The 11,237-nt window shown below is 39.6% G+C and overlaps 1 protein-coding gene across 2 annotated transcripts in view; it reads left to right on the forward strand.

Moving 5' to 3' along the window:
* pth1r (parathyroid hormone 1 receptor) overlaps positions 1–11,070 on the forward strand; it is a 58,352-nt gene extending 47,282 nt beyond the window's left edge. For both annotated transcript variants that reach the window (XM_042108738.1, XM_042108747.1), the window contains exons 7-14: positions 2,654–2,840; positions 2,922–3,075; positions 3,591–3,651; positions 4,183–4,249; positions 4,385–4,479; positions 4,582–4,723; positions 5,095–5,136; positions 7,256–11,070. In XM_042108738.1, coding sequence (XP_041964672.1) covers positions 2,654–2,840; positions 2,922–3,075; positions 3,591–3,651; positions 4,183–4,249; positions 4,385–4,479; positions 4,582–4,723; positions 5,095–5,136; positions 7,256–7,618 — 1,111 coding nt within the window. In that variant the 3' untranslated portion in view covers positions 7,619–11,070. The remainder of the gene's footprint in view (positions 1–2,653; positions 2,841–2,921; positions 3,076–3,590; positions 3,652–4,182; positions 4,250–4,384; positions 4,480–4,581; positions 4,724–5,094; positions 5,137–7,255) is intronic.
* The last annotated feature ends 167 nt before the right edge of the window (positions 11,071–11,237 follow it).

Here is an 11,237-nt window from a genome sequence, read left to right on the forward strand (position 1 = left end):
AAACTTGATTTGCTTGATATTGGCTTTTTTGTAGCAGAAACCTCAATCTTGTTTTACCAGTTTTGTTGTTTCTGTGTTATTTTTACCATTCCATACATGACTTTAGTTGGGCCTGTTGTTTTTGTCTTTACTACAGTACAACCCCCTAATGTCTCTGGCTGCATCAGGGCTTGCTTGATTGAATTCAATTCAACTTGTCTTGTTCAGTGTCTATGGACTGCTTGTCCATATAGCAGCTTTTGGTCTAGTAGTCAGAGGACTGCATATGATATTGTTCCTCATCTATTTTTGCATGTGTGTTTAGTCAGTAGTTAACACACAGGCATTGATGCTGATTAATTATGAGATAAAGCTTGTTAGAGTATAGAATGTATGAAATGAATGCCAATAGTATTAAAAGAGCCACCAATGTGTCCAATATAAAAAAGCTAAGGCATTTGCAGAATATATTGTTTAATTTATTCAGATCCTGTCTCAAAATAACACTTAATTAGTGGGTAAAATCAATCAATCGATCATACAATACGTTTTAGATATAATTCCCACAAGCCTCTGACTAGTATAAAACTTGTGTCTCTAGTTTTATGACATTAGAATTGTTGTTCAGTAAAAACACAAGCTACCCCATTCTCCACAATCCATATTCTTCATTATGGATTGACACTCACAAATTCAAGATTCTGGCAGTATGTGTATGATTGGGTGAGTTTGGCACCAAGCTGAATGGTTTCATTTTCCTTGGTAATTAATGCAGAGAACGTCCTCTGATATTTGTTCAACTGGCTTATTTAAATAGAGGGTCAGGACGTGCTAAAAAAGACTTGTTGACAAACGCTTTACTCGCCTTGACTCGGGTCCAGGCGCTGCCGCGGCCTGACGTTTTAAGGCGGCACTTCAGTTGGCACCAGGAAACCCATCGGAGGGAAATGAGTTTAATAAGGCCTCTCGTGGCTTTCCCCCCATGTTCCGACGGCCTTTCCAGGCCACTTTAGCCATGCCTCATGTTCGACATGTAAGCGCTCGCAGTCTCAGGTGCAACAGGGCACAGAGATGTTGGCCAAGGATGTCGAGGGAGTTTTACACATTAGCGGCAGTGTTTGGCTATACACGTGTGACGTGCGCGAGTGCGGTGACCCCGGGAGCAGAGGGAGCGCGACGCACATGCATGCATGTATTGGCCCTCTGACACGTCGAATCCGAATCAATGTCGGTCGAATAGCTGGGTAAACTTATGAGCCTGTGCGCATAGGCATCAAAGCCATCAACTGCCAGAACGCCTACACAGACCTGCTGATTGCAGGAGATTGCACATGTGAATGGCCAATTTCAGGTAGTTAAGTCTAAACCTGGCATGCAACATAAATAATCCCTTCACTGTATCACCCAGTGTTTGTTTAAATAATTATGGTGGGGATGGACTAAAGGCTTTCAAATTCTTTCTCATTGCTATTTTCTCAGCAGATACATCAATGATGTGATGGAAGACATCGATGTTCATGTGGTTGGAAAGCTCTGGATGATGTCCTGAAAGTACCTTTTCTTTTTAAGGCAGCACTATGACCACTTTTGTCATAGTCTTCCCTATGTCTTATTGAAGGGATATGTAGGCCTACTGTCTATGCTTTGAATTATGGTCAGTTTGAATAAACACCAGATGTCTCTTGACAAATTCATATGAGCATCTATTTCCTTCTTTACGGGGGCATCACAGAAAAAAAACAGCTTTTCATCACCTTTTATCCCCGGCCCATGCATTTGTATGTTTGAATAAGCACCTGTTGCCAAGACAATCCAGAAGAAACAACTTGTAGGCCAAAACAAACAACACATACAGGCTGTTGACAAATGGGCGAGTGGATTTTTGCATCCATTTGCTAAATTCCAGTGTGTTAGACTAAGTGGTCACTTTTCACATTGTGATCTGTATTTCATAAAGCAACAGGGTTTTTCTGTTTCTCAATGCAAAGATGGATGTGCGATTACTCCAAATATCTGCAGCTGTGATAATGACTGTCAACATATTTTGCCTGGAGTGCCCAGGAATTTAAACTGTTGTGTGTCCATTTGTAAGAACTTCAGTGGCGATAAGAAAGGCTATTTACTAAACAAGCTCTCACTGCGCTGAATAAGCCTGGGAGGAGGAGATTGACATGCCTTTGGCTCTTAGCAACACATGCTTGCAATTTGGTTTTTACAACTCTCTCTCTCTGAGCCCTGCATTTCAATATTTGTGCTTTTCAAGCTCCTAAATCTGAAGAATGTGTTACAGTCCGAGTGCTGCTCATGTGGGTTTAATTAGGAGCAGTATTGTTCTTAAAGCAGAGCAGAGGGCATGCGGACTTGTGAGAATGGAGCTACGTCGGGCTCCTCCAGAGGAATGGCCTCAGCTCACACAAAGCCCCCCCCCCCCCGCCCCCCCGCCCGCCAAATGTCCATTATGTCCCTTTGGAATTATAAGGTTCTATCTGCATTCTGAGTAGTTCTGAGATATTGATTTATTTAGACAAAAATTCTAAGGGGAGGAAATGCTATTCCCTGGCACTTTAGTTCTAGGTTTAATGTAGGAAGAATTAAAAAAATCACAACAAAAAAATCACACTGTTGTTGACTACGTCGACACGTCATCTTCTTTGTGATCTTTCCTCATCTGCAGTCGATTGCATTGCACCAGGAACTACATCCATATGCATCTGTTTGTGTCCTTCATGCTGAGAGCCATCAGTATCTTCGTGAAAGACATGGCGCTGTATTCCGGAGATGTTCTGGGGGAGATAGAGCGGGTCAGTGTGGAGGACTTGAAGTCCATTACGGAAGCACCGCCAGGCAACAAAACCCAGTTTGTGAGTTGAGTTCCTGTGTCTCCCTGGATACCTCTTAGATGATTTCATCTTGATAACTCTGTCTTTATTTTGCTCACACAGATTGGCTGTAAAGTTGCTGTGACGCTCTTCTTGTACTTCCTGGCCACAAATTACTACTGGATCCTGGTGGAGGGCCTTTACTTACACAGCCTCATCTTCATGACCTTTTTCTCCGACAGGAAGTACCTCTGGGGATTCACTCTGATTGGCTGGGGTATGTTTCTTGGAGACTGTTGCATTGGCTATAGTCCATATATCGAACAATGGTTACTGTGGTTTATCCGTTGACATGTTTATTGAGTTATTGGGCTGTGTTTATGTCTCTGTGTGCCGAGAATTTCTGTGTTTTCCCTGACTTTCTCAAACCATTTATTTTAAGAAATGATGGCTCCAGACTCAAAACTTGCACCTACCCTGGGTCCTACAGTTCCTGCATTGTACACACTGTGTGTAGTAGTTCTGTATGCACAGCGCATACAATGTGGATGCTGTATTGCCAAATCACCACATACATCAAAAGATATATTGTATCTGGAAAACTGTATATTTATTCTTTTTTTATATATATATCTGTGAATTTTATGCATCCGTCTTCACAGTGTTGTATACGGCATAGATAACAAACAAGATGTGGATGAGTGTTGCTTTGAGCGATCTGTCCAATGCCTTGTGGGGGAGTGCCAAGCTGGCAGAAGTGGGTCACGGGTACTGTTGTGCTCTGTGTTTCAGGTGTCCCTGCCATGTTTGTGACCGTGTGGGCAAGCGTCAGAGCCACTTTGGCAGATACAGAGTAAGTCACTCGGCCATGCAAAGCAAATACTGAAAGTCTGTCATATAAACACAAGGTTCATCTAAAACATTAATAGGTCTGTGGACATTCATTAGAGGGTTTACAGAGTTATCCGTTAAGATTGCAGTTGTACTGTACATATGATCGCATTGATCAAACTAATGAGTCAGTGAGATCTGACTTAGTGGTCGAGCTGAAGTAAAATAAATGAACACCAAAGAACATAGTTATACTACTGTAGAAGTTTCGTACCATTCAGAGAATTATTAGTGGGGTAATTGGGGTGGGGAGATACTCAGTGCAGAAAGTCATTCGTTTCTGACAGCGCTACTCGACCAGGGTTGGACCAAGGGAGAACAGGTTCTGGGAGGGTGTTTGGCTCGGGGTCATGGTGCAAAGGACCCTAGGGTGAAATTACTCCGAACCATCGCTTTAACTCTAGGTGAAGCCTAGAGAAAAGAGAGTTTCTTAATTGATATAAAGAGAGTTTCCTTTTGATACAAATGTTTTTTTTCCATCTGTATCCAACAGGTGTTGGGATTTAAGTGCAGGCAATGTGAAATGGATTATACAAATCCCTATATTAACAGCTGTTGTGGTAAGTAAGAACTACAAACATGCCTTTAATTACTTGCAGTTGTAAACATGATTTAAGTAAAGTTTTCTTAATTAAATTGTAGGTCTAGGTTGCACTTAACTTGCACTTGTAGTCATTACCTTTCTTTTTTTCTAGATCAATTTTGTGTTGTTTTTAAACATAATCAGAGTCCTAGCAACAAAATTAAGAGAAACCAATGCAGGAAGATGTGACACCAGACAGCAGTACAGGTAAAAGTGTATGCCTACTGTATCTTTCTTTATAGTATAACATAATCTATAAACCCCAGCTGTAGGAGTTGTTTTGTCTTGAAACTGTTGCTTTGCCCACAGAAAACTTTTGAAATCCACACTAGTTCTCATGCCCCTGTTTGGAGTTCACTACATCATCTTCATGGCGATGCCCTACACGGAGGTATCAGGAGTGCCCTGGCAGATACAGATGCACTATGAGATGCTCGTCAATTCATTCCAGGTAATATTTGTGCCCTTGTCATGTTGTTGTTTCATATCCGCATTGCGTCCACCTGTGTGTGTGTGTGTGTGTGTGTGTGTGTGTGTGTGTGTGTGTGTGTGTGTGTGTGTGTGTGTGTGTGTGTGTGTGTGTGTGCGTGCGTGCGTGCATGCATGTGTGTGTGTGTCGGTGTGTGTCTGTGTGTACAGTATACTGTATTATTGACAGAGTGGAATTCAAATGTATGATACCTATGATAATTACTTCAATTGTTGGCAAAGGTGTTTGAGATACAGTACTTACAAAGGACTGTGTGTGTGTGTGTGTGTGTGTGTGTGTGTATGTGTGTGTGTCTGTCTGTATGTGTGTGTGTTTGTGTGTTTCTCTTACAGGGATTCTTTGTTGCAATAATATATTGCTTCTGCAATGGAGAGGTGAGCATACCTTCAATGGCATTTTAATAGCATCACAGTGGCAACAACAGGATGTTATGGATCTGTATTTGTGAGGTGGTTTTTATCAGAAAGCTCAAATATATGTGAATAGCAATGGCTCAGGCTATGAGATCTAGTGAAACCATATTTAGTCATTGGGGTCTGCACATTTGTCTCTGTGTGCTGAGAGAATTGCCTCTGCAGATCCCAGGTCAGTGGAAGCAACAGAGCAGAAAACAAAAGTCATCTGCAGATTTGCAAGGATAACAAATATGCGAGAGATTAATCCAAGGCACCATTCACTTGGGGAAAAAGATAAAAACCATCCAGCTTATCCTTAACTCTGTTATTCAAGAATATCACATTATTTACAGAACACACTAGGAACATGTGGAACCACTAACAATTCACCAACATATTTCCCCTGTCATTAGAGAAAATGCAAGTATAATGTGAATCACTGGAATTTTAACATTGGGAAAAACCATGACAGTGATTTTAAGTATGTTGTATTTGCCATAGTTTGAATGGAAAACTTAATAGGAAAATTCAGTCAAGCAATCAACCCATTTAACAGAAAAGTACCATTTAGTTGTAATAGAATTTAAAATGTACAATGTGCTGTGTGCTGAATCATTAGGTCCATTTCTGTTCCACTCTCGCTCTCTCTTTCTCTCTCTCTCTGACAGAGGGGCTCTGTGGACATGTCCAACTTACTCTAAACTGAAGGTTAACAGTACTTTTAAGGCTGATGTCTTTTGAGAAGGCCATGCCCTCAACACTAGTGTGTCTCTTCAGTACTCTATCGGTCACGACTGTGGCCATGATTTCAGTCTGTCAAAACATCTGTGGTAGGCTAAATCTTATGCTATAATCGGTGAGTCATGTCCACAAGCAGCAGTTAAGGGATTAACAGGTTAGAGCTTCCGCAATGCCTCTATGATATGATACGTGCGTCTTAGGGACGCTTCGAGCCGTGCTGCAACCGTGAGCCAGCTAGATAATAGGAGTGGCGTAGATTTTTCAAGCAAAAGGGAAGTGTGTTGGAAGTTTGAAAGGAGACGCATCATCCCCGCATCAGAGACAGTCCTGGTGTGAACAACACACACACACACACACACACACACACACACACACACACACACACACACACGCAGCAGTGACGGAACGGAGACGGAACACGTTAGACCTTTAAACAAGATGCTGCATTGTTCATAATTAAAGTGTGCTATTTATATATAAGTTCATATATAAGTGTGCTATTTTCAACATACATAAAGTGTCTTATCAACGCCTCCATTCAGATGCTGTATCAACTGAATTGAACAGAAGGGCAACAGACAATATGGGCAGTTTAAAGCTAGATATAGGAGAGTGGAATACTAGATAGGAGAGTGGAAAAATAATGGCAAGCAACCTTTGAAAGCTGGAGGGATGAAATGAGAACAAAGACCAAATGACCTATGTATTTTCTAATGCACAAAAAAGTAATATGAGCTATTTATTATGTACCCTACGTCACTGCATCCTAAATAGAATCATTCACATTATTAGTGAATGTTAGATGCTGTAGGTTCACTTATGGTTGGCCTGTTTGCCTTCACTCATTTTGGTGGTGATTGCCTTATTGCCTTATTGATGTATTGATATGTAAAGCCAAAAGCAATATACCTGTTTACTTGTGCATTAGTATACCATTTAAACTTAGTGATTAAGACCAGGCACTACAAAAAAGGAAGGAAATGACAAATGAACCAACCCAAACTAATATAGCTATATAGACTATAAATAACAGCAAAAAGGGCAATTAAAATATAATTAAGAACAGTTACTCCCACATATTGTGCTTATATTCAAATCACAAAATGTGTCCTCATTTTGTACCTATTTTTCTGATGAGCACCTTTTCCTAATACACAGTTGGAGTACTACTTTATTCTTTAAAAGAATACTCTTAGTAGCTAACCCTTGCGGAATAGCCCTAAGTGTACCGCTTTAACACTGCTAGAAAAATGATCATTTGAAATTCTGTAAATTCTTCCAAGAAGTTTAATGCATAATCATTACTTGTTGTTGGTGTGTGAAAATAAAGCTTTAAAACTCTCTCCTACCCTCTCAGGTCCAGGCTGAAATCAAGAAGTCATGGAGTAGGCGGACACTTGCCCTGGACTTCAAAAGGAAAGCAAGGAGTGGAAGCAATACCTACAGTTATGGACCCATGGTGTCACACACCAGCGTCACAAACGTGACGGCCAGGGGCCCTTTGGCCCTGCATCTCACCACGCGCCTTGGGCCGGTCACCGTCAACGGACACCGGAACCTCCCGGGCTACGTGAAGAACGGTTCCGTCTCAGAGAACTCCATACCTTCCTCGGGGCAGGAGCTGCACATCCCCGAGGAGGAGCCGTCCAACGGCAATCGCCCCCCGATGGAGGACAAACCCCCACCGGTGGTGGAGGAGGAGCGGGAGACAGTCATGTGACCCACAGCACTGAGCATGTGCGCAAGGAAGTTGCTTTAAAAAAATAAATAATAATACTAATAGTAATAATAATAAATAAATGAAGGATACTTGTTTTATTCACAAAGGTTGCTTTGTCAGGAGGATGCCTGCGGTATTTCTGGCATGCTTCGAATCCTGTGAGTCACAAAATACTTTGTATAAAACCAAAGCCAAGAGCTCAAATTTGCTATACGTGGAACGTGCTTAGTATCACCCCTGGAGATCCCAGACTTCTGTGACTGTTTTGGATGGAGGGCGCGCTCCTCAAAGGTCACAAACAATGCGTAGTGACAGCCTGGATGTCGGGGTCAGACTCTGAAAGTTTGACATATGGGAATATACGTGAAAGGAGACGCACTAGAAAGACCTCAGAGGAACGGCGAGCCCTGTCTTGCTCGATCACAGAGGATGACCATCCTCTCTCACTCAGGCAGGTGAGGTGATGGCCTCGCTTGCTCTAAAGCCGAACTCAAATACGCATAATGGGAATCTACTGTAATTTTGTATCAGGTATTTGGAATATAAATGTCATGATGAGAACCAGTCTTAGTCCCTATAAGAGAGATGCATTTTAGCCAAATGCGGTATTTATCTGTTTTGGCTGCCTGTCATGAAAAGAGATTAACTGCGTCCATACTGATCATAAGGCATGAATTGTATTGGCATCAATATCTTTTGAAAGAGATTCCATTATAAATAAGAACATATTTGTGTATTATTAATTATGGACACGTGTTATAGTACAATCAGTATGCTAAATTCTTCTCATGTAGATACATATTCTTCTCATGTAGAACAAGGATACATATTCTTGGAGTTAATTTCTACATTGCCTTATTTGGTCACCATTTTCTTATTTATAATTCCAGCAGTGTAAAAGGAAGCTGACACAATAACTTGTTATTCAGTATTGTCAGGGATTGCACATTCCACCAAGGCAACTATTTTGTTCAAGTGAATGCATCTTTGTATGTGTGTTAGTCATATTCCAAGGGCCTCATGCACTCTTGCCTATTCTTTTCATTTTGTACGCTCTACTCATACTGATGTAGCATGTCAAATTCAGCAAACCATTTGAGACTTAAGAAAGCTGCCAAACATTGTTATTGGAATATCCATACATGTCCATTGAAATTGTAAATTAGAATAATTGAAGCCTGAAAATACCATCTTATCCAATTTGTGAAGAAGCTCCACCCAAAGAATCTCACAAGTTGCAGACTAATATTCTGTACTCCTGTCAGCATTTGGAAAAAGATCATATTTACTATCACAATGTTTAAAATGGGCATTGAAAAAGGTGCAAAATTCAAACAATAGGTAAACATTTCCAGGGTCATTTACACTGTCGCTTGATGGTAGTATCACTGAAATCACCAAAAGTCTGACAGGAAAATATAAACAGTATAAAGTAAAACAAAAATGCCCTCCCCTCCAAGTAATAAAATGGCATGCACTGTGTGTAACTCGTGTGAAAAGTTTTAAATGATGGTTGATTTTGTAGGAAACAGTTGGGAATATGAAAACCACAGTGCAGTATGTGTTGAAGGTGACAGAGTGTGTTGAACAGTAGCACCTGTCACCTAAAATCAAGTATGATTGTATAAATGGCTCTTGCATGAGGCCCAGTGTGTGTTTTTTTACATTTGTCACAGGTGGTTAAGCTGTTGCTGAAATGAATGTACTTATTTAAGTCCCCAATTAAAACAACCAACTGATTTAGTGTCTACAGTGTAGAGATGTCAGCACCTACACTGACATATTGAATTGCAGTGTGTGTTTGACACCGATAGGGTAGGGGAAATTAATTTTGATTAAAAAAAAAACATTCTTAATTGTTCCAAATACACATGATGGAAAGTGAAGGTTCTTGGTATTCCTTAATGCCACCATTAGTTTTGTCAGAAAATAGTACAAAAAAGTTCAATACAGACTTTTTACAAGTGATAGATTTTTTCCTAATGGAACATAACTGTAAGCTTACGATCATGGGAGCCTTAATGAAGCAGCTCAAGGCTTTACTTTTGAAATTCAGTGTGCAAAAATCTCTCCATGTTCAGAATTGTGTAAATTGCAGTCCCTTGTGATGTTTGGTGTGAAAAATCTGTCATAATTTAATGTAACATAATTTAAAATGATTCATAAATTTTAAAATTATGTATTATAGCTCACATACTGTTAAATATGGTTCAGTATTATGCTGCTTATCTTATGTATGTATGTATAGATATTCAGTATATGTGTACACAGAAGTCACAATGTTTACAAAGGCTAGATTTGAGCTAAATGAGCATCAGTGTTCTGCAAAAAATGTAATGTGATGTAACTATGAAGGGACAGTATTTCATTATTTTTAATCAGGGATGCGCTCCAACATGCTTATGGTAAATTTATTGATTCAGTTTCTTGAAATTGTTATATCGCTACAAACATCGTCAAGCAAGAGACAGCATCAGATGGGTGTGGCACTATACTTCTTTGGAAACCTGATTTCAGTATCAATGACATTTTACTGCATCTTGTTTTTTTTTCATTGCTTTATAATCTTTACGATATTTCCCATGGTCTTTAAACTTTTTGATATTTAAGATATTTATACGAATTTCCTTTTTTTCTCTCTCTGTGGCTTATTGAAACATGTTGGTATTCTCTGAGGTAGTATATATTCCACTGCAGCATTATGCAAGATCACAGAGGGAACATTGGAAGTGTTCATAATTACCACCAGTACTAAGATAGCGTCGGTTCTGTAGTGTCAAAAGGTCTAAAGGTTACGGCGATAGAACTGCTATAGGCCATGGACAACAATATCCAAATACAAAAGTCATTATCAAACTTTTAGCTAGGTACTGTGTTCTGTTAATGTCTCATGGTTTACACTTTACTTTAACTCTAAAACTTGCAAATAAAAGAGTGGAATTGTTCAGGACATTTTACCGATAGCCATATAAGCACTTTAAAATGCATACTTGTTCTTTTCATCAGCGATTATTTTTCATCAGCGATTATGGACACATTTCTTATCATGCTGATATTTTCCAGGTAGCCTATCTCAAAGGTGTTGCCTGGATTTCCTTTTGCCAAGATCCCTCGCCTGCCAGTTGTACTTGTTTGAATCATGGATCTTGACCAATTATGTTGTCATAATTCAAACATGTACAATATTTTTCAGCTTTTTTTATTTGTATTATTTGTATGAAAAGATACAGTGTGAGCTGTTCCTACAACTGTCCATATAGCCTGTTTATATGCCAATAATGTTAACATATGGTGGAAATCAGGCAAGCAGACACATTGCTGCAAAAATAACTATAGAGCTTAGCTGCCATGTGGTTTATTTGAAGTCCACTGTCTGGTTTTATAAGAATATATTGACATATAAAGTGTACATCATCGTATTGTGAATAATGAAATAAATGAAAATTACCTTGAATACCTTAAATATATTGTCATCTCAAGTGTCTAGAATTCATGGTGCTAAATCTGAATGCAGTATGTATAAAGTCAACCAGCATGAAATGCACATCACATCAGCCTCTCTGTTATTCTATGCATATAAATAGAGTATTACAATAATATAAGAAAACTTTTAAATGCC

This window comes from Alosa sapidissima, chromosome 1 (genome assembly GCF_018492685.1).
Source record: "Alosa sapidissima isolate fAloSap1 chromosome 1, fAloSap1.pri, whole genome shotgun sequence".
NCBI lineage: Eukaryota > Metazoa > Chordata > Actinopteri > Clupeiformes > Clupeidae > Alosa > Alosa sapidissima.